The sequence below is a fragment of the Cladophialophora immunda genome (assembly GCF_000835495.1).
Source record: "Cladophialophora immunda strain CBS 83496 unplaced genomic scaffold supercont1.8, whole genome shotgun sequence".
NCBI lineage: Eukaryota > Fungi > Ascomycota > Eurotiomycetes > Chaetothyriales > Herpotrichiellaceae > Cladophialophora > Cladophialophora immunda.
Genome location: NW_015622548.1, coordinates 714,411 through 736,636, shown reverse-complemented (window position 1 = coordinate 736,636; position 22,226 = coordinate 714,411). Strand labels below are relative to the sequence as shown.

General features: G+C 56.3%; 3 protein-coding genes across 3 annotated transcripts; all 3 read right to left on the bottom strand.

Annotated features, from left to right (window-relative positions):
- Positions 1-104: 104 nt before the first annotated feature.
- On the bottom strand, positions 105-2,574 carry PV07_12310 (uncharacterized protein; the record flags this gene model as incomplete). The annotated part of the gene is made up of 3 exons (XM_016399827.1): positions 105-1,966; positions 2,060-2,222; positions 2,334-2,574. 3 exons carry the CDS (start codon positions 2,572-2,574, stop codon positions 235-237), a joined length of 2,136 nt encoding a protein of 711 aa, XP_016242639.1. The 3' UTR covers positions 105-234.
- A 2,841-nt stretch (positions 2,575-5,415) lies between these two features.
- Positions 5,416-7,383, bottom strand: PV07_12309 (uncharacterized protein; the record flags this gene model as incomplete). The annotated part of the gene is made up of 3 exons (XM_016399826.1): positions 5,416-6,329; positions 6,397-6,683; positions 6,740-7,383. 3 exons carry the CDS (start codon positions 7,381-7,383, stop codon positions 5,416-5,418), a joined length of 1,845 nt encoding a protein of 614 aa, XP_016242638.1.
- Positions 7,384-16,657: 9,274 nt separating this feature from the next.
- PV07_12308 (uncharacterized protein) lies at positions 16,658-22,193 on the bottom strand (the record flags this gene model as incomplete). Its single annotated transcript, XM_016399825.1, has 6 exons — positions 16,658-18,479; positions 19,484-19,947; positions 20,010-20,379; positions 20,433-21,377; positions 21,429-21,877; positions 22,104-22,193. 6 exons carry the CDS (start codon positions 22,191-22,193, stop codon positions 16,658-16,660), a joined length of 4,140 nt encoding a protein of 1,379 aa, XP_016242637.1.
- Positions 22,194-22,226: the final 33 nt, after the last annotated feature.

Sequence of the window (22,226 nt, the reverse complement as noted above, 5' to 3'; positions counted from 1 at the left end):
AGAACATGTCTGGTAATGCTATATTCCACCACCTTACTCCGTACTCCGTATTGCATACACTCACTGAAAGTGCATTGACAAGATATGCGTGGGACTCCGCCAGTGCCCGTGCTTTTTCAGAACCAAAACGCAAATATAGAGCGGAAATCAGAGACGCTAAAACGCAACAGACGGGAGTTTTTCACAACCCCAGATGAGGTACGTGGAATCCACGACATGCGGCGGCGTTGACATCTAGAGCTCCCGCGTCTCCTGCACGGTGGACAGGTTCCGCTGCAACTGCTGCCGGCTCGGCGTGGCGTGCAGGAGACGCATTCTCTCCGCCGCCCCGACGGCGTTGGGGTCTTCGGACACGGTGCTGGACACGCCCATGCCGGAGTTGAGGCCCGCGGCGCCACCTGCTGCGGCGGCGGCGGAGATGCCGCTACCACCACCACTAGCGACACCACCGACTCCAGCGCCGACTCCAGCACCGACGCTGGAGGCGGCATTGGGGAGAGAGCCGGCGGCGTTGCCGAATCCACCGCCTGCGCCGATGCCGCCTGGCCCATTTATGCCCAGTGCGCTGTTAACGCTCCGGGCGCTTCCGTAGGCAGACCGCGGGGGGCCGAGGAGTGGTCGTCGCTCGTCGTTCGCGCCGGCAGCGGCAGCAGCTTGGGCCGCGGCGATAGCTCTCTCCCGGTGCAGGGCGCGGCCCTTGATGTCGACGTACATGACCAGGGTGACGCCCAGGACGAGCCCCGCGGTGGCGAGGCCAAGGTTGATGGGCTCCGGGTCGTCGTCGAAGACGTCGTGCAGCAGGGCCTGCAGGCCGGACTGGGTGAAGGTGAACAGGCCCGAGAGGCAGATGATGGCGCCGTAGACGGTGCCGAAGGTGGCGTAGCCGAAGATCTTGGCCGCGTAGTCGGACATGGCGCTGTAGTAGAGCGGGCGGAACAGCACGAACAGCGTGACGTTGGCGTAGGCGGCCCAGGCGGTGGGCACGGCGCCCAGCACGCCGATCAGCGTGCTCAGCAGCACCAGCAGGTTCAGCACCGCGACCGTCGACGTGTAGTCGAGCAGCGCGCCGATGAAGGGCACCGTCACGATGCCGCCCACGGGCAGGGCCAGGTCGAAGAACTCGATGACCCGCGTGGCGGCCTCGACCGAGCCCAGCATGTACGAGTACTGCGTGAAGATGGTGGCGATGAAGAAGTTGAACCGCGCCATCTGCAGCACCGTGAAGAGCGTGATCAGCACGAACCACGGCGTGCGGATCTGCCGGCTCGCGGGGAGGCCGTGCAGGATCCCCCACACCCCGCTGTTGACCCTGATCTGGTCCTCCTTCTTCTCGTGCCGGTTCTGCTCCGCCGGCGGGCCCAGCAGGTCGGTGATCGAGGCGATCGACTGCCGCCGCCGGTTCGCCCGCTCCGCCCGCACCTGCATGATCTCCATGGCCCCGTCGAGCTCGTCGTCGCTGTCGTGCACGTCCGTCGTCGGGTCCTGCGCCTTGTCCATCTTCTCGGCCAGCTCCCCGCGGGTCTGGTAGCTGTGCGAGGGCATGATGGTGATCTGGGAGATGAGGATGAACACCGGCACGAGCAGGTAGACCGTGAAGATCTGGCGTAGGGTGATGGCGCCGTGGGTGTGTTGGTAGAGGATGCGGAAGATCAGGAAGACGCTGGCCGAGGCGTCGAAGGCGCCTGTGACCAGCGCCAGGATGAGGCCCTGGAAGCGCGGGAACGCATTCGACAGGTGGAAGCTGGGCACGAAAGTGAACGTGCCCCCCAGCGCGAGCAGGAAACTCGCGACGATGTACGCGTCAAAGGGGAGATCCGAGGCAAAGGCCATGCAAATGCTGCCCAGGACGAGGAAGATGGAGGAGATGATCCCGCAGACGCGCGGGCCGTAGCGGTCGAGGATGCTCCCGACCAGCAGGGCAGAGATGTTTGTGGTGACGGAGGCGATGACAAAAGTGAGGTTTAACCTGGACACACAGCTCAGCTCTGTTCAGCTCGACGAGGTAGGACACAGGCAATGACAGGCGACGTAGTGGCAATGATCTCTCTGCTCGACTCACCTTTGGTCCTGCATATAGCACAACGGGACATTCTTTCTGAGCTCGTCTTCGGTACACAGATTTCTGTACGTGCCCTCGGCCACCAGGATGGTTTTGAGGGCGTCGAAGCCAAAGACAATGCCGGACGCCAGGACACACGAGACCACGCCGACAGATACCTGCGCTGCATGGCAGCAAGTGATGCCATCGTCAGCTCTTCCATTCAATCCCGACTGCCCTAAGTATGCATCTTCTCTGCCCCTTCACCTCCTTCGTTTGAATTGTGGGAACTTACCTATCCTCATCCCCCTCGACACCTCATACGCCGCAATGGGCTCCAACTTCTCGGGAGCTCCGGCAGCCTTGTCCCCGCCGCCCGGAGGGATGGGATCATAGCTGATGGACAGGGCGATGCTGGGCTGGCGCGAGAGCCGGGGGAAACTGAGCAGACTAGCGCGGTCGTCAAAGGCCACGTCGCCGGGCTCGGGCTCGTGGTCAATGCCTTCGACCGCGGAGACATGTTGGGCGAGGGACATTTGGTGGTTGTTCTGGATAGATCACAACAACACAATATAAACAACGCTACTACTGGCGATGATGAGTAGGAATTTCAAAGGGAGCTTGAGTTAATTGACAAGGGCTGACGGGCGGAGCAGAGCGATGAACCAACAAGGCCCTCGTATCAGGGGGGACCATTAACCCGTACCTCGTGTAGGAGTTTTTTTTTTTTCGGTTGGTGTGTTGGAACGGCTACTGGTGCAATGCAACTTTTGGTATACCGCGAAACTAAGCGAATGTTCCATCCCCGAGAACCGGCAATTTGCCCCGGAGCTGGAGTCCCAGCCAATAGGAATTGATGCGCCGAGGCCGGTCCAGTCAGGCTTCGGAGCCGCCACAACATTTCTCCGCGCAGCCTGAGAGCCTCGTTATGCCTGAGGTGTCAGGACAAGGCTGCATCCCAGGCATGCTGCCGTTTATTTTTTCAAGAAGGCTTGAGGAGCCTCAATGGCTAACAGCACCTATCCATCCAAGACAGCAAGAGACCATTCTTCTTCCTCATCCTCGAGATCCAGCTGCCGCATTTCCTCGAATTCTTGCTCCGCAGCGAAGACAGCAGCGTCCTGGGGTGACAGCTCGTCGGCATCCAGTTCGGATTCATCCACCTTGTCGTCGTCATAGTTCATGAATCCGGCGTCACCAGGGTCGTATGTCTTGGTCGTGATGTCCCCTTGGCCTTTCCATGCCCAGCCTTGTTTCTTGACCATGTGCAATCGGTAGGCGAGAATGGTGTCGCCCATGATCCTCCAGCTGTCTGCCCGGGTAGAGGTTTGCCGACTTTAGTCAATGTCTTTTCAGGACGTGGGATTACCTGCACGGTCCCAACAGGACCTGTTTACTTACCGACGTCTTCTCCCCCCGTTTCACCCTCCAGTCTCCCCCCAACGGTAGCGTCGGGCGTGATATGAGCTCCGCCACTCAGCCCTGCCTGGTGTGCGCTCGCCCGCCGATTCGAATATCTGAGGCCCTCTGTGATCTTCAATCCCGTGACAATGTACACCTACAGACGGTGGTTGGGTCAGCAAGGTCCCTCTCAGGAGTGGCGGCCACTGGCTTCTTCAGAAACAAGTGGCACAGTCTGACACAGAATAGTCGCCATCTTATATATAGCTGTAGTCTCTAAATAGTGACAGGGGTGGTCGCCAGATGAGATATAGCTGATATTGTCAAAAAGGACAGGGATATCACTGTGTTCAGGGGGGAGAGCAAATACCTCTATAACTGACGATGAGCGAATAAGTCGGGGTAACCACCATTGGCCGAGTTTTCTCGCCAGACTGCGTCACTTATTTCGGACATCGGCTCGCCCATCATCCGGATTGCTACGTGCACATACCGGACCGTGATTCAGAGCATTCTTGAACTCGTCGTCCTTGTCGCGAAACCGTTTCATGTCTGCCACCGTGGGATTCTTCTCCAGGTACCAGGACGAAACCTTGTCGAAGGTATAGACGGTCTTCAGGGAGGTGTTGGCCTTGGCCTCCGCCTGGGCCCCGAACAGGTCGTACATCTTCGCCGAGAGGCCCACCTTGACCGAGGCGTGGTGCTCGCTCCCTATTTTCCCCTTGCCGTACGCTGACCCGGCGACGACGTTGGGCAACGGGTTGAGAAACGTGATGGGATCTTGGGGCAGAGTCATGTCCGTAATCACGTTGCCGATCCTGATCGGCCCATTGAGCTGGAATTCGAGGTCCGGTGCTCGCAGGTAGAATTTTCTCTCCTGCGCGGATGCTGGCATTGTGGATGGAACAGGGCAGAAAGCGTCGATCATAAGAGCCCGCCGCGGTAGGCGGGTTGAGCAAGGGTTAGTATGAAGGGTCCGAAAAGGCTGAAATGAAGACTTGGGGCACTAATATGTGCTCCGTACGACTTTCCCTGCCAGAGCGGCCAATCCGCATCGCACGCACGTGCATGGTACGTGGGGGCGCATGGGAGGCAAGGCATCAGGTACAGTAAATTAAATCAAGCTGTATCTCTTCTGCACAAATGATAGAGTACGTACCAACAGCATTCGCATTACCCTTCGAGAGTGTTGGGTGTTTAGGATTCGAGTCCTTGTCTCCATTCACAGGATGTGGACTATCCAGCACATACACTTTTTATATACCCCGAACTGTGCTCGGTACTTCATCCTTTACTTGTTTGCCTTTAGGGAAGGGAGTAAGGCCGCTTTAAGCGAGGAAACCTGACCGAGTACTGGAGAGCAGTTGGGAGCCTGGGCCCTTATATTCGAGCTGGCTGCGCCCAGCTACAACGTTCTCAGACTTTCCACGTAACTCTTAAGCAGGCTTCGCCTGTTCGCGGCTCAACTCAGTTTGAGCTAGCCCAGTAGAGCGGTTATGAAAGATATATCTCCGTATTTTCAACTCCAGGCGATGAGCCTCAAAAGAGACTGGCGGTGGCTATTTATCACGGAGAAGTTCCCTCTAGAGAAGATAATGATAGTGTAGGGGCTAAGATGTTAATGAGGAATGAAGATATGCTGTGGCGGGCTTCAGAGGTAAAGTATAGTCTTATTCTTCGCAGCGACGTTGACTCTATATTGCCCTTGCCTGCCTTATTCCGTTATGGCCCCTTAATGAAGATAACCCTGATGGTCTGGCACCCTCCCTCCCTCCCTCGAGTCCATTCTCGCCTTCGAAAATTCCGCGGAATTTTCGGGACATGCCGTTTTAATGGATACCTATGGAAGGGAGCCAACTTTTTAGTAGACCTATATCCAGACTTTCAGGCGTCAATTGCCACCAGACGCCGAATCTCCTGACGACAGTCTCATGTGCCGCAGCCACACTATGGATGCCGGGAATCTTTCGGCCTGATCACCGAGTCTGAGGGCTCAACCTACCCGTCGGTACCATGTCACCGACCCTATCCGTAGACCAGGTCCCGGAGATTTCAATGAATGCCGTATCGTCCATCCCATCAAACGCGTCACTCGCCCACTGCCAGTGGTCCTGGCCACCGTGTGACTCGGACTTGTCACTACTCCACCAGGCAGGCGTCGCCTCGCCGTGGTCGAGAGGGATGGCCAGCGGCTGGTTCTCCCCGTCGATCCCCGCGGCGCCAGCACTCTCGCACCACTTCTCGACCCTGGCTTTCTTCATCCGCATTTGCTGCGCGGCGGCGTCCCACAGGTCGTTCTCCCACACCCCGCCGTGTGCCGCGGCCATCTCGTTCTTGGCAGACTCGAACCGACCAGCCATGGCCTCGGCGATGCCCAGGGCGTCCACGCGGAGCTGGGGCTGCGCAAAGACTTCACTCCGCAGCAAGTTGAGTATCGTCTGGGCATAGCAACTGGAGTCTGAGGCCGACGCGGGAGGTTGAGGGGCGACCAGCTCCGGGCACGGCGGGACGCCGATGAATGACGGCAAAGGCTGCAGCAGCGTGGTGGCTTCTTTCCGAGACAAGGAGGCGCCCGCGGTGCCAGTACTGGAGAATCTAACCGCGGCCGGCCCACACAGTCTCACCCACTCGACGAGGTTCCTGGAGGCGTAGATGAGCTGAGAGGAGGCCGGCTGGGGCAGGTAGAAGTAGGAGCAGACAGGCACCGTGAGCCAGTGGTTGAACCACGCCTTGAGCGCGGCCGTGAACCGTGAAAAGATATCGGGGGCCCACAAGCCCGAGTGGAAGAGCGAGGTAAAGGGCTGAGGCACGGCGTCGGCGAGGTGGGCATCAGCAAGAAGAGGCGCGAAGATGCGCAATGAAGCACTGTTATAATGGCAAGATAGTAGTGCTATAACCCGCATCTTGGATTAGCAATGCACCTGGGACTCGTCCGCGACGCAGAGGATGGAACTCACGGTGTGTCTTGAGATTAGGACGGAGGTCGTTCCGAAGCCTATCCAGCTCTGCCTGGAATGCGTCTAGATACTCCGCGGCCGCAGCTTTCGGAATTGCCGGCAGTTCATTGACGAGCTGATCCCCCGTGTGGAAATGGAAGATCTGCTCAGTGAGATGTTGCACACGAACCAGCTGTCCGGCGAGCTGGTCGGTCTCGTATTCAGCAGCGCTCTCAAGTTCCTGCAGACATTGGTCTAGGTACCGTGTATATCTCGCAGGTCCCAATTGCTTGACGACGAGCGCGGCGCTGAAGGGGCGAGGGCAGTTAATGGGATGTCCAATGAAATGCGGGACCCGGCTTACTTTGAAGCCATGTACCAGACGCCCAGAAGGGCTCTCCGTTCTTCATTCGTTCTCGGTCGCGGTTCCTCGGCGCGCGCGAGAGTCAGGCGATGGTGCTCCTCCCGAGCCTTCAAGTTGGGGCATGTGTTCAGATCCATGTCTCCCACCAGGCCGACTGCCAGCTGGGCGAGATTATTATAATGGGCATGACTCATACAGAAATAGTGGTAAAACCCCAGGAAGATTAAGATGCCCTGGAGAAGGTCCAAGGACCGCTCGGATCTCATCAGCATCACGTCGTGGATATGCTTGAGGACGGCGCGACTTTGTCCCCGCATGGAATGCAAATACCGGACCGAAGCCACCATGCCAATGACCTGCATGAGAAACGGTCGAGTTTCACGGAGTTGTTTTGCCGTCGTCCCGGTAGGAATCACAACAAACGGGAAATGTGACGCGAGCTGATTTGTGTAAATGGACAATAAAGTCTCGTCTGACTCCAAGGGCAGAAGATCGGCCTTGCTGACGGAAGCCTTACACGTGCACGAGATAGATGCACTGGAGCCGAAGTTGGACACTGCAGCGTGTAGCACCGGGTCGTCCTGACTTGGCCGGTCTTGAGCCCTGGATCCCGCAAGATTGCCTGGCTCGCCGCGTGTTGACATGCTGAGCGCAGTCGGGTTATCTCCCTCACCTGACGGATTTAGAGCCTCGATCAGACTATTAAGTCTCTGTTCCAGCTCGGCTGCTCTCCTGTCCACATAATCACCTGTCAGGCAGAGCCAAGAGAAGACGCAACAGAGCCAGGCGAGAGGTGGCCCGTGTACAACACCTCCATGGGGAGTTGACAGATAGTGAAGCCGTGGGAATCAAGACATCGGAGCCACGGACGAGTACAGGGGAGGTGAACGTACGAGCGTTTAGGCTCTCTCTTCTTCCGCGGTCCCTGAACTTGGTCGGAACAGTCTTGGTCGAGGCTGTGGCACCGGTCGCACTTCGTCCCTCGAACTTTGCTGGGGCGGATGCATCGTGTCTTCGCAGCTGCGCAAGGGGCACAGGCCTGCCCCCATTTGGCGCTACGGGCTATCCTTGGCCTTTCCATCCCGCGGAATTCGGTCTGCAAATTTGCTCAATATCTGCGTCTGTTGAGGAGCTGTAGATTGACTCGCTCTTAGGCACCGACAAAAGGCCCCGGAGCCGTCGAGATGGGATGGTGGAAAGCGTGTTAGATTGCCTGGAATTTTCTACAAATCCCTTGGGCGCAGTTGGGGGAACATGTTGGCGTCCGGAATTTAGTGAAAATCCCGGGCGAGCCTGGTCCCGTGACTTGTAGGTTCAGGTTTGTATAAAAGATCCGGTATAGCCCAGAAGAGCCTGAGCAAGACGAAGGGAGTCACAGTGGGTAAATCGGAATCGCCAGAGCACAATTTATATCTTCTGCCATCGGATACCACACAGTCGCCGAAATGGAGCCGTCTTCCCTCGATACCCTTTCCCCTCGCGAAGCCATCGTGGACGCCCTGTCCCGCGCCCTGGTCGGGTGCGACAACCATGACGCGGACCTCTTCAACTCCGCTTGGGCCGGAGAAGACGTTTCTTTTACCATTAACGGCGATGACAAGAGAGTCCTACCCAGCCTCACTGTCATCCGCACGCATGTCCTTGAAAGGGTTGGTCCTATGGATACCACGCACAGCATCAGCAACATCCGCGTGGTTCCCAAGGACGGCGCCGACACCGCTCTTCTCACGGCGACTTCCATGGCGCAGCACTGTCCGCCCGGGAGGGGCAAGGAACCCGACGGACCAAAGTTCATGGTCGGCGGCGAGTATTCCGCGGATGTCATTAAGGTTGATGGGATCTGGAAACTGAAAAACTGCGCACTGAAGATCGTCTGGACTCAGGGGGACCCTTCCGTCATGGAGGGCCGTAGTTGAGATGCGTGGGATGCGGGTCGATGTCAGGCACTGCGAGGAGTTGGAAGAAACAGGAATGCCTCCGGGCAGCGAATTCCCTTGATACTTGGCAGAAGCTACTATAACTACTAAATTTGGCTAGCGTCTCTTTCTTTGTGTCTTGAGTTCGTCTCCGATTGCTATTTCTGAACTAATAACCTACTTTTCTGGCGATGGTAGCAGGGGTGGGTGCATTCAGAAACGATCAGGAAGGGGCAGAAAAAGCAAGCACATGAGGCAAACGGCCAACGCATGAAAGAAGCCTTTTCTGATATCTGAACATTCTAGCGCCGCCGGTCCTAGGCCTTGATATGTTCTACTTCAGTGGAACCGTATCCCTTGTCCAGAGCAACATTTTGAATACCTGATTCGCCGGACCTCCCAATGGCCCGAGCAGCGCGAACCACACCAAAAGCCGTCGAACTCTCGAAGATCTCATCGATATCCTCCAGGGACTTTCCATTGGTCTCGGGGAAGAAGAAGTAGATGATGGGCAGGAAACTCGCGTTGAATACAGCATAGATGATCCAGTAGTGATTGGCGAGATTCGCTGTGCCTGGTGGGGTGATCTGACCAACGACAAATTGTCCTAGCCACTGCCCTGTGACCGAGATGGCCGAGATAGGGACTCGAAGTCGCAGTGGAGCGATTTCGCTGGCATAGAGAAAGGGAAGGCCCAGGTATCCAATGGCGTACGAGCAGGCATAGATGAACATGAACGTGAGGGCGACGGGGGCCAGATTGGAATGCCCACCCGTTCCAGCGAGAACAGCCATCGAGATGCACATCCCGCTCGCACCGATCATGAAGAGCACCCGCCTTCCAACCCGATCCACAAGGAACAAAGGGACGAACGCGGCCACGGTGAATGTTGTGACGAACCCAGCAGCGAGAAATTCGCCACGTTTGCCAGAAAAGCCCAGCTGAGCAAAGACACTGCCGGTGTAGAAGATCATGGCTGAACAGCCGTTCCACTGTGTAAAACTCTGTGCCAGCAATGCGATCAAGGCACGTTGAAGTGGACGTTCAGGGCTGTGCTTGAAGAATGATCCGAAACCACCGGTGGTCAGCTCGAGCTGGTGTTGAATGTGGTTGATTTCTGCTGCCACCTGGGGGTCGTCCAGGGGCCGGTCCATGATTGCCGCCACGACATTTCGCGCTTCGTCAAGTCGCCCTTTGTGCGCAAGCCAACGGGGCGACTCCGGCATGAAAAATACCCATGGCATCGCGAAGATGGCCAAGGCCACGGGCAAGACCATGGTCACCCTCCACTGAGCCGAACCGCTCAGGCCTGGAATGGTGCCAATGTAGATCCAGCTGGGCAATGCAATCCCCCCACTGATGAAAATACCTTCCATAATGACAAACATGCCTCGATGCCTGGTAGTGGCGCATTCTGTTTGCCAGATAGGAATACTCGCCGAGATGATTCCGATCGATGCCCCAACGAGGAGACGCCCGATGATGAATTGCGCAAGTGCAAAGGCAGAGGTCTCGATGGCAAGTGCTATCACCGATAAGACGAGACCCAGGAACACGGAGCGAAGTCTTCCCAGCTTGTTGCCGAACAAGATGCAGGAAAGGGCGCCAGCAACGGCCCCGAGATCATAGCAGGCTATGACGACGCCTACTTCCGGTCAGCATGGGCTGGAAAGCGGCTCAATATGCTGACGCACCCAGGATCAGAGCATTATACGACTTGGTAGAGCCTTCCGTGTTGACGGTGTCAAGTCGGGGGAATTGCTAGTAATCGGTAAGATTCCAACCCAGACATGCGCTTGGGCTTTGTTTACCTTGACGAAGGATTCGAGGTCTGTTGCGCTCCCAGTAGAGCCATTGTTCCAGCCAAACAGCATGAAACTTGGCAACACGACAAGGACAACCATGGCCGTCTTGAGCCTGAGGCCCCTCAAACCGAGATATTTTGCCATTTTCCGATGGAGTTGGAAAGCGAAAGTGATGTAGACTGAATGGTATGAGATGGTCGAAGGGGCGGCCGCAGGCCGATAGTTATGATCATTTCAGTCGGAGCCATGCATCGGATGCATCCCCATACACTCCGCAAAACATTCTCCAGAATAACAGGACCATGTGGGAGAAAACGCCGAGCGCAGAACCGTATCGCGTGACAGCAATGACCGAGGATGTGGGCTCGGGAGCTTGCAGTATAGAGATCCTATTCGAACCCCAGGCAGGGCTGGCTAACTCGTCCGCGCTGAGAAGCTTCCAGCTAACGTATTGTGTAAGCGAAGGTTGGCAAAGCTTGTGCTATCCTACCCGTTCCTCCTTAGTTCGTACTCTGACACGCCATCTTTTGCGATAGCGGATAGGGATGTTGAATGTTTGCGTAGGAAAGCCGGGTGGGGAAGCTCCGTGTGTCGGATAGAATCCCAGCTATCGACTTTTCGCCGAGCAGCGGGGAAGGAAGACGACTCCAGGTGGATTCAGGATGCAGTTACCAACGATCCAGATGAGCACTGCTTGAACCCGGCCAGGAGCACGACTTGTCATGCCGTCTCAAACCCCTGCTTGTCTGGCTTGTGAGCAAGTCTCGGCAAGTCTCTTCCTGTTGTTGGTAAAGCCGAGTGCTGACGAACGATAGGCGGAATGCATCTTCCTGCCGGCGAATGATTCCTGCGAGAATTGCAAGGCCCGCAAGCTTGACTGCTTGTATGTTTCGCATCTGGCCTGGTCTGGCGTCCACGGCGTGCTCACAAGCTTAGCTCGTTAGGAAGAAAGCGACGACGCACGGGCACCGGGAGACATGCTCTCTCTTACACCAAATCGCCATATTCCAACACCCTATATCCGCAAGGCAAAGACACCGTCATTAGTGACGAACATCCACGACCGCGTTCTCAACAGTCGTCTTCAATCGTCGAGCCATCATCGTCGACCAGTTGGCCAGGTCCAGCTCTTCCTCTCAGCAAATCCGATGATCCCAGTCCCAACAACGAGACGTTCATTGGCAGAGCGCACTATCTGGACCATGATACACCATTTGATGAGACACAGGCTCGCGATGCCCCGGTTCCCGAACGACGGCAGCCCTCTGAGTCAGAAAATGTTGTCCTACAGCTCTTCAGTGCTTTCGAGTTGCCGCCACGGGCAGTCTTCCGCAGTCTGCTCGATAGTTTTCTAACCTATTGTCAGCCTTGGACGCCAGTCCTCGGGCGTGGCGAGATGGACCACAGCGGCCAGCAAACTCCGTCATACCTCATCTGTCAATCGATGTTTTTGGCTGCGAGTCGAGTCTCGACGGCTCCAAGTACACATTCATTCGCCACAACCGATCAGTTCTACCAGCGAGCCAAGGCTCTTTTCTTCATGAACCACGAGCTTGACGCGTTGGCGGTAATAAAAGCCACTATCATGTTGCAGTGGTATACGCCTGTGGGGCCGGAGCAAGTTTCGTATGATGCAGGCGAATTTTGGCTCAGAGTCGGAGTTGCCATCGCTTTTCAGATAGGTCTTCACCGCGAGCCGCCACCCGGACCTACGGCTGCTGCGAGGAGAAGAATCTGGTGGACTCTAAGGGTTAGTCCACCACTTGCCAGGTTTCGCTCCCGCTGATTCAAGTGACAGACGCGAGACGCACTGATGACAGTAGCCCATGGTCGGCCCCGGGCGATCAACCCAGATGACACCGATGTGACCCCTATACGACCGGACGATCTTGTCGATGCCGCCGGTAGAGGCGACGGACAATTATTTGCCGCCTACACGAATATTTGCTGCATCCTTGGGGATATCTCAGAGACCTGTTCACGAAACACCATGACGCTGGCAAAGCATCAAAACTTCGAGACCCTTTTGCATGAATGGCCTTCCCAAGTCCCTGAACACCTCCGATTCCCCAAATGTGGCGTGAGCACAGAGATATACATGTCATTGCAGTCTCAGCTTAATCTTCGCCAACTTCACCTCCCGTACCTGATCAGCCTGGCCATCATTGGTCGTTCCCTTAAAAATCAAACAATCTCAGCTCAACCCGTTATCGCAGCATCTTTCGTGGCAGGCATCTTCAGGGACTTCCTTGCGCGGGACGAGATCAAACATCTCGCACCAGTCTTCTCACGATACTGCATCGCTTCTGGGTTTTTCCTGGCCCTGTTGCAGCCTCTCACCGAGGTCTGGGCCGCTTGTCAACCCGACATGGACGTTTTCCGCAAATCTCTCGAGGAACTGGGTCAAAGATGGAAGTCCGCCAAATCAGGGCTGAGGGCTCTTGAACATTTCATTTCCTTGCGCGAGAAACAACCGCGGCGAGCTTTGCAGAAGGTCGTGTGGCTTACCGACCACCAAAGAAGATTCTTCGACTGTTTCCCGCGGGACTATTGTCTAAGCTGGGCCAGCCTTTACGAACACTGTAGACTCAATCCTCCAGCTCCGGATCATCTTGACGGGAATGCCACGACGGACGCGAATATTCCTCTGGTTGACACATCTGTCATTGACAGAGTAACCGAAGATCAATGGGGATTCAATGACGCGGATTTCGAACAGTTCATGTGGACCAACACTGAAGATTGGTTTTCCCATATCTAAAATGGCTGCCGAGTAAATACCAAATGCACATTTTCGTCTTTTCTTTGCACGTACGTCTCTTCTCGCTACATTCGTGCCTGTAACCGGCCCCCTTCTTGAGACCTCCGCCACACCTGTACGCCCGGCAGCCGCTGGTATCCCGGTGAAGGGATGAGTTCTGGTCCCAGAACCTTCTTCTGCAATTTGCCGGTCACGCCCTTCGGCAGTTCACCCTCGACCACACGCAGAATGGTCGGGAGCTTGTAGTTCGCCAGCGACTTTCGAAGGTCGGCACGGAGCTGCTGCAGCGTCAGGTTGGCGGCCTGGGGCTTGACAGCAATGACCGCACCGACGCGTTGGCCCAGTTCTTCGTCCCGGACGCCGACGACCATGGCCTCCCTGACGTAAGGCAGATTCAAGCACTCTCTTTCGATGTCTATGGCCGAGATCTTGTAGCCGCCCGACTTGATGATATCGACCGAGGCGCGGCCCACGATGGTGTAGAAGTCACCGTCGCGCCGGGCGATGTCGCCGGTCTTGAACCATCCGTCCTCGTCGTGCGCGAGCCTGGTGGCCTCGGGATCATAGAGATATCTGCACCTTTTTGTCAGCCGAGCACTACCCCAAGGGGGCCGATGGCTTCAAGGACGTGTAATTACTTTGCGAACATGTAGGGCGACTTGACGAGCAGTTCCCCTTCGTTACTCTCGGACAGCTTCAGCTCCACGCCCGGCACGGGCAGGCCGACGCACCCCTTCGGCAGCGCCTGGTGGTCCGCATCGAGCGGCACCTTCAGACAGCCGGGGAATTCGGTCGCGCCGTAGCGCGTGAGGATCGGCGTGCCGGCCCTCAGCTCGGTCCAGAATCGTTGCACGTGGTCCTGCAGCGCGCTCGACCCGCACAGCAGCACCCGGAACCGGTTCGCCGCCGCGACGTACCGGGCCACCTCCTCGGGGGCCAGCTTGGCGATGCGGCGCTCGAAATCCCACTTCAGCCGCATGAAGATGGTCGGCACGGCGGAGAAGACGGTCAGCCCGCCCTGCGCGAACCGGTCCCACACCCACGCCGCGTCGAAGCCGCCGCCGCCCCCGCGGAACTCGATGCACGCGCCGGCGCACAGGAAGGGGAAGAAGGACGTGCCCAGCCCCGTGGTGTGGTGGACGGGCAACAGGTGCAGGAGCACGTCGCGATGGTCGACGTCGTAGCCCTCGCCGATGGAGGTCGCCGTCTCGTGGGTGTACGTCCGGCGGTGGACGACGGCCTTCGGACGGCCCGTGGTGCCCGACGTGAAAATGACGATTCCCGGGGCGCGGTCGTCCTGGGGGGGATCCGAAGACATGGCCATGTCTAATGCCCGGAATCTCGGGGACTCGGGCAGGTTGGACAGGATGTCGATGGTGAGGACGTTACCGGCTTGTTGGGCTGCACGCTGGGCCGTGTCCGTCGTGGCAGAGCTCGCGAGCACGGCGACCTGCTGCGACTTGGTGATGAAGTAGACGAGCTCGTTGACGGGGGCGGTCGGGACTAGAACCGTCAGCAGAAGGGTAGTGCCGACGGGCTCGGCTCGCTCGCTCGCTGGTTGCTCGCCTGCTTGCTCACTTACACATCGGCACGGCCGCGGCGCCCAGCGCCAGAACCGCGAGGATCGCCACGGTGAACTCGAGGCCGCCGGCGGCCAGGACTCCGATGTAGACCTCGTCGCCGCGGCGGAGCCTCGCGCGGGTGTCGGGCGACAAAGACGCCTCAACGACCTTGCGGAAGGCCAGCACCGCGTCGAGCAACTCCCCATAGGTCTTCTCAACGCCCAGACCCCGGTCCCGCAGAGCCACTCGGCCGCGTCGGGCGTGCCGTATCAATTTGCCAAAGAGCGGACTGTTGGGCAGAACGTGGTCGCCGCAATGCTGCGGCACACACTGCGAGCGGTCGATGTTCGCTGCTTCAGCCATGTCGGATTCGTGCAATACTTTGACCAGAGCAGCTGCAGATGTTGAAATGATAGTTTTTGAGTCCGGTGTTGTGAATGTTCAAGCAGAGAGGTCTGTGGGACAAGTCTTGACACCTCGACTTTTGTCCACCGAGGAGGCACAATGTACAGTACAGCCTAGTGCAAAGCAAACAAGGCCATGTTTCCGTATAGGCATTGCATTCGTAGATCGATCTCACCCGTGACGAAACGTTCGGCGTTTTCTGTTAGCCGGAACCGAGTATTGCTGTGGAGGCGAACTGTTTGGAAGTTCGGTGCTTCGGTGCTTCGGCAATTTGTGGGGCCAATCGAGCTGGGGCCCCGGGCACTCTTCTCCATCTACGCAGGACTCCCACCTCGTACCCCTCCCCAGATCTCCGACGCGCACGGATTATCTATACTCCGCCCTCCATCACATCGCGAGGGCGACGATATACGGTCGAAGACTCGTTAGGCACGCTGGGGCGCATGGGAATTTGCACGTCCGCTCACCATGGCCAGCAACATGACCCGGGACGACAAAGTGACACTGGAGTATCGCAACACTTTGGCCGTCATCACTCTCGACAACCCGGGGAAGTTGAATGCCTTGACGAAAGACCTGTACTACCAGCTGGCGACTTTTCTCTACGAGGTCGCGGCCCGAGATGAAATCCTGGTCACCTTGCTGATCGGGCGAGGGCGGTTCTTCTCTGCGTAAGTGGGAAATAGTTACTTCGATCATCACTTTATTACCGATGGGTCTGCGCTCGGATCCTGGGTCCAAAACTCAAGAGACTGACCAGCGACCCTGTAGAGGCGCCGATGTATCCGTGTCACGCACGCAACCACCAGGCACGGATCTGTATCGACATTTCTTGACCTACACGGTGGCCGCGAATCTCAACCTAGCAAGGGCCTTCTACATGCACCCCAAGATCCTGGTGACGGCGCTCAACGGGCCGGTCATCGGCATGTCCGCCGCGATGATCGCCTACTCCGACTTCATCTACGCGACACCGCACACGTATCTGCAGACGCCGTTCGCCAGCCTGGGCCTGGTGGCTGAGGGAGGCGCGAGTGCGGCGTTCGTGGAGCGCATGGGGATCGGCAAGGCCAACAAGGCCTTGATCCAGGGCCGCAGACTCGGCGCGGACGAGCTGCTGAGCTGCGGCTTCGTCGACCGCGTCTTCGAGACGGACGGCGGCGACGACGGGGCGTTCGAGCGGGCCGTGCTCGACGAGATCACGGACGGGTTCGGCGACCATCTCAACGGGGAGAGCATGCTGCGGATCAAAGCGTTGATCAGAGGCAGGCAAAGGCACGATCTACACGCGCGGAATGTGGAGGAGGTGTTCGAGGGGATGGCACGAAGCGTCGCCGGGATCCCGCAGAAACAGTTTGAGAAAGTCAGACTCAGAAACCTCCAGAAGTCGAAAGGGAAGAGTAAGCTTTGACCAGAAATAAAAGTCAGCGCGTAACAAGAGATTGTTTTCCGTCTCATTGCATTCGTATTCAGCCATCGTGAAGGATCCAGTCTTCAAACTGGTGATAGGCGAATTCATGGCTCGACAGTAAGCAATCTGGAAAGCAATCAGCGCGCTGTGACTGGGAGACGGTCGCGTTCTCAGCCCTCGCTTCTCCACCTGCCAGTGAATTGAGCGTCCGTTCTGCACCCATGGACCTCGAGTCGTCAACGAGCTCTGCAATGTGGCTCCACAGCTGGCAACCCGCCGGTGACATGGTCTCAAGGAGTTTGAGACACAGTGCCTGGTCGGATACACGCGGCAGATCAGCAGGACGATGCTGCCGTGTTGTTTTCAGGGATTCAACTGCATTGTCCAAAGCCTTTGCCGCGTCAGCCATCTCGGAATCGTGTCTCGCAAGACTCAGCAACGCCTCTCGTAATGTCTGCAGATCTGGCTGAGCGGCTTGCCACAGCTTGGGGTAGGCCCAGAGTCGGAGGAGCGCCATGCTTGCTGAGTATGCGTAGATGGTGAACACCGGTCCGAGATATTGGATCTCGTCGTGTTCCAGAATGCTCTTAAAGATCCCGGCACTCAGCGAAGCAGCGATCGAAGCGGTCGCTGAAATCCGTAGGTTCGATGCAGAGGAGCACTTCAGAGTTGATGGAGTGCGCTGGCTCTTAGAAAACAGCACTAGAGCCGTCAAATAAGGCAGCTTCAACTGGCGAAAGACCAGGCTCTGATCTGTTGCCTGAGAGATGTCCCGGTCGGCATCGACGCTTTCGTACTGACACAGCCGAAGGCGCCAGAGATGAAGGCTGTTCTCGAGACTGGATCTATGCACGTTGCTCATAAATCCGCGCCGGTAGCACTCGACCAGATCGCCCAGGACCTTGCAGATGTCCATGTACAAGCTGAAGGCAGCCGGATCGGCTTGGCTGTCGACGAAATCAACGTCGTCTAGTGCTCGGACATCAGAGTCCATGAGATTGACAGCTCGAGGTCTGGCGTATAACAAAGACATCAAGGAATCTTGTGCAACAATGGTCCACCACAGTCGGCGACGTATGCCACTTTTCGAACCGGGAGGAGGATCCCTGTGCAGCTTGATTCTGTATGCCATGGTGACGGCCACGTGAAGCCAAAGCTCGCTGCTGTCAAACGTAACGTGTCCTGGACCTTGCCAATCGTGCGACATTAGCATCAACGCCGCCTTGACGGCGACAAACGGATCGGTCTCGCCGCACGACCAGAAGAGTGCTCTGGCTCGTTGGTAAAATTGGCTGGGTGCGGTCGAAGATGGGTCGATGCAACTCGCCGCAAACCAAAGCGCTTGTGCGAGAAGCATCGACGCTGACTGCTGCTCGATGCGCGCGAGATTTGCAAGGTCAGCGTGCTCCACGATTGGCAACCATGGATTGCAGTATTCGAGGAAGCCGTTGGTTAGATCCTGTCGTACACTTCTTGGCGGCACCTCGAAACCATAGCTTGGGACCTGTGATTCTGTTGCCAAAGGGTTGAAAGGTTGGTCCAGTTCACCATTTGAGGTCACATGTCGAGCGGGAAGAGGAGCAGTCCAGCTAAAGAACGCTTCTGGTCCGGATTGAGTCCATCGTGGCGGAGTGGCAGTCTGCAGTCCCGAGCGCTGATTCAGGGGTTCGTCAGCAACAGCAGTGTAGGCGATTGGTGTATGCGTTGTCGACTGGTCGACAAGTATTCGAACACTGTGCGAGAAATTGGACGGTTGGGGCGCAGCTGCGCGCTCGATCCTCGAGACGTCAGCTGGGCTTGGAGGGGATCTCGACGTTCTGCGATGATTTTGAGCTGTCGAGGCAACAGTACTGCATTTCCGCTTCTTGCGCGAACGTGGTCTGGCTGTGCGTTAGCCATGGGCCGGCATCGAGCACGGGACGACGCCTACATGCATTCAATGTTCGCATTCCGACATGCCCTGCAACTGGGACCATCCCCATCGATCACGCATCGAACCTACCGGAGACCTCTTTGAGCTTAGACCACATTGACTGAGCAGGATACACACCTTCCTGTTGTGGCACGTGACACATGCATATGCACTCTTTGGCAAGATATCAGGGACCATGGCGGTCGAAATGCTTCGATGGTCTTGACGGCCCGGCTGTGCGTGTGAAGAAAGTCATGGTTCAGCGGGAAGAGGACCGGTTGCTGGGTGTCTGGGCGGTCATCCGTGGCCCGAGGGGTATCGCTTGCACGGTTGAACCCCGGCCTTGTCGAGTTGCCCCATGGCCGCGGGACTACTGCTTGACCTTGGGCTGGTGGCTGTCTGTTGGGAGCCGTAGAGTAGACCGAGCTAATCAACTGGAACCCCCGTTTTGCTTCGCCGTACAACTCGGGTTTGAGCACGCCGCATCTGTCACGCCAATGATAATGCTCTGAAGTCCATATATCGCATTCCTCTTTTGTAACTCGGCACGCGAACTGAAAGCTCCATCTATATGTATGGCGTTGGACGAGGTATGGAGTACTGTATTCGCTTCTCTGCTCAGAAGGACCCTTAGCGTAGTGGTGCAATTTACCATGGATGATAATGTCGTAGCCAGGTTTCAAGAACACTTGTGCTATACCCCCAATCCCTTACAGTGGCGACTCTTAAAACGTCCATGGTGGGCGCTTTGGCGACCTGAATGGGCCCTGGTTGCCAAAAGGGCCTCCCTAAGGGCTCGACGCCGACCCTGGGCCCGAATTGGCTTATGGTGATTGGCATCAGGGCGGCGCATGTGCCAAAGTCATTCGAATCGTTACCTCCTCCTTTGAGTGGTTGTCGAGCGATATAAAGCGCTTTCGCGCCTCCGGCTCCGTCGAGAGCTTATACAGTAGGTTTTGGAACCCTTCATACATCCGAATGTTGTCCCACCGCCCCTCGTTGTCGTGGATGTTGATGTAGCCAATGATGATCGCAGCAAACCCGGCCGCGATGGCCGTCGCCACCGACGTCCCGCTTCGGTGGCTGTAATGTGGTTTCGGCCTCCCTCGGTTCGAAGCTGGGACCTCGAGGCCCAGCGTGCCAAACACCTTTTCTCCACGTTTGGGAAGAGAAGGGTTGAATTCTTCGTGCTCCCCCCTGGTATTTGTTCCCCGGATGGAAAAAATCGTGGGGTGTTTGGCCGGGAACAGCTCGCGCTTGCTCCCGCCCCGGTTGGACGCCGCGGCGAAAATCAGGAGATTCTGGTTGCGGTGCGAGAGTGCGTGGGAAATGGCATTACTGATGACCCGATGTCGGTCGACTTGTTGCTCCTGTTCCCAGCCGAGAGACAGAGACACGATATCCGCTTCTTGCTCCTCAACAGCCCAGAGGATGGCCTGTGACAGTCGCATCAGCGATGAGGTTACAGGGTATGAGATTGCCACTGATGCAGTATTACCTTTGCCAGGTTATCGCTTGTCTTTTCTGGATCCCTTCTCATGTCTTCGTCTTTACCTGCGATGCGTGCCACACACACATCTGCAAAGGGTGCCATGCGGTGAAGGAGCGAAAGCATCGATGTCCCGTGCCCGTCGTTGTCTTGGGGCTCGACCTCGCATTCCCAAAAGTCTTTCCAGTTGTACTTCATCTCCGCTGTGGGAACCATGTTCAGTCGCAGCATCAGCTTCCGATCCACAAAGCGCGCCTGGCCGTCAAAGCCAGTGTCTATGATAGCGATCTTTGGCCTTTTGAATTTTGTGATCTGAGAAGAGATGTGGTTATGCAACCAGGAGTGGGTAATATTGTTGAGCCAATCCCACGCCAAATCACTACAACGGCTGTTAGCCAGAAAATTCGAGACCGGAGATTTGACATATCGAACCTGGGGTTTTTGGAGGCCTTGTTGGCCACATCTTCAGCCTGTAATACAGGGAGCCTGTGGGACAGTGTCACCCGTGGTGGCTGAAATTCTTTCGTGTCTGGATTCGACATGTCTTGGAACAGCTCGAACAAAGGGCGGACAACATAGTCTCTCAGTGCCGCTCGTCTCCCGGCTGCATCAAGCTGCACATCGAACAGGGCTTTGGGGATTTCTGATGGCGTCGGGAGGCATTCTTCAACGATGTGACGGTATCTCAGTTTATGTTTGGCCGGAATCTCGATTGTAGGCCATACATTATCTTCAGAGATTTTTGTGCAGCAGGATACGCAGATGTCGTTGTTCTCGGCCCCAGTCGAATTTGTTGTCATCTCAGCGAATATTGTTGTTTCAGGAGTAATCGAGCCCAGTTGGACTAAGAGAAGGCCCAGATTGAGGATGTAAGGATAGCGGTGTAGCTGAGGTATCCCCTCTGATGTATTCTGCGACTCGAGCTTGCGTTTCATCAAGCCGTCAGATGTAGTCGACTTGATCTTGAGAAACGGTGTCTCGGATTCGGGGTTGCTTGTTTGCAGGAGTTGTATTGTTTCGACGCTCCATTCCACATTCATCCAATCTGAATCATAGTACTGCCAGAATGCTTTCGATATGATGAATGCAAGAAAAATCTTGTGTCTGGCCGACAATTTGCCTTCCTTTAGCGCCGTGAAAAGGAATAACGGTCTTCCTTTCTCCGGGAAGATAGTTGAGAAGACCTCTTCCACACCATGGCAAAAGTGTTGGGTTGCACCGGTCTTAGTGATGTAAATGCGGAAGCACGTTATGTTCCATCCTAAGATTGTACAAAAGTCGTTCAGCACTCCCAATGAGTCTTGACGTTTTGATGTCTCGTTCTCGATGTCAGGGGGGCCGGGAGGGAGATCTTCTCGGGTTCTCTCTTTAGTCCTCCTGCAGCATATTTAGTTGTAGACTGCAGACTCTTTATGTACATCGACTAACCTGGGTAGCTGAAACTGTATAGGTGTCCACCGGTAACTCTCGTCATTCTTGCGAGCAATGACCGAGTCAAAGAAAAAATAGTTGTCGTCTCCCGGAACGTGCGGATTCCCTTCCAGACGCAACGCGCAAAGATACGCCTCTGACAGGCAGACGGGTCTGTCGTTCCTTGCACATGTGCAAGGTAAATAGGCAGTTTTGTAGAAGGTGTCGTGTAACGCTGTAGTGACTGGCTTGGAGTATTCTTCCAGATCGAATCTCTTTGCCCAACGGCGTTTTGAGAGATCTTCGAGCGGTTGCGAGACATGCTGAGACGACGTGTTGTGGAGAGAAAGATAGTCTGCAATGTTTTGGATCGCTGTTTGACTCGATGGACATGCTGGATCTGAAGTCATTTGTCGTGAGAAATTCCGCAGACCTTGAGCTTCGTTGTGGGATGTCCCCTCCCAACCCTAAACTTAGGATATCAGCCTCCGCGAAGATTTTGTCTAGATCTCAGATCAATACTGACCAGAGTTTCAGCGGCCACATGTTTCATCTCAGATATAGCCTCTGACTTGCTCCTCAACTGTTGCAGCCTTGATGAATGTGCTCAAGTTAAAAAAGATTTGTGCTGTTCCCTATGAGGAGGAAAGCCTTGCGCAAACCGCCAGGCTGAGGAATGCATTGCTGCCCTACCTCGGCGATTTCACCTGCGGTAGTGGCTATAAGCTCATCGTATTCCCCGTCGATATCGACCCACTCCCCTTCAGAAGAATCATCGCTCATGGCTGATGTCAAGCTGATGGGATGCGACGAGCA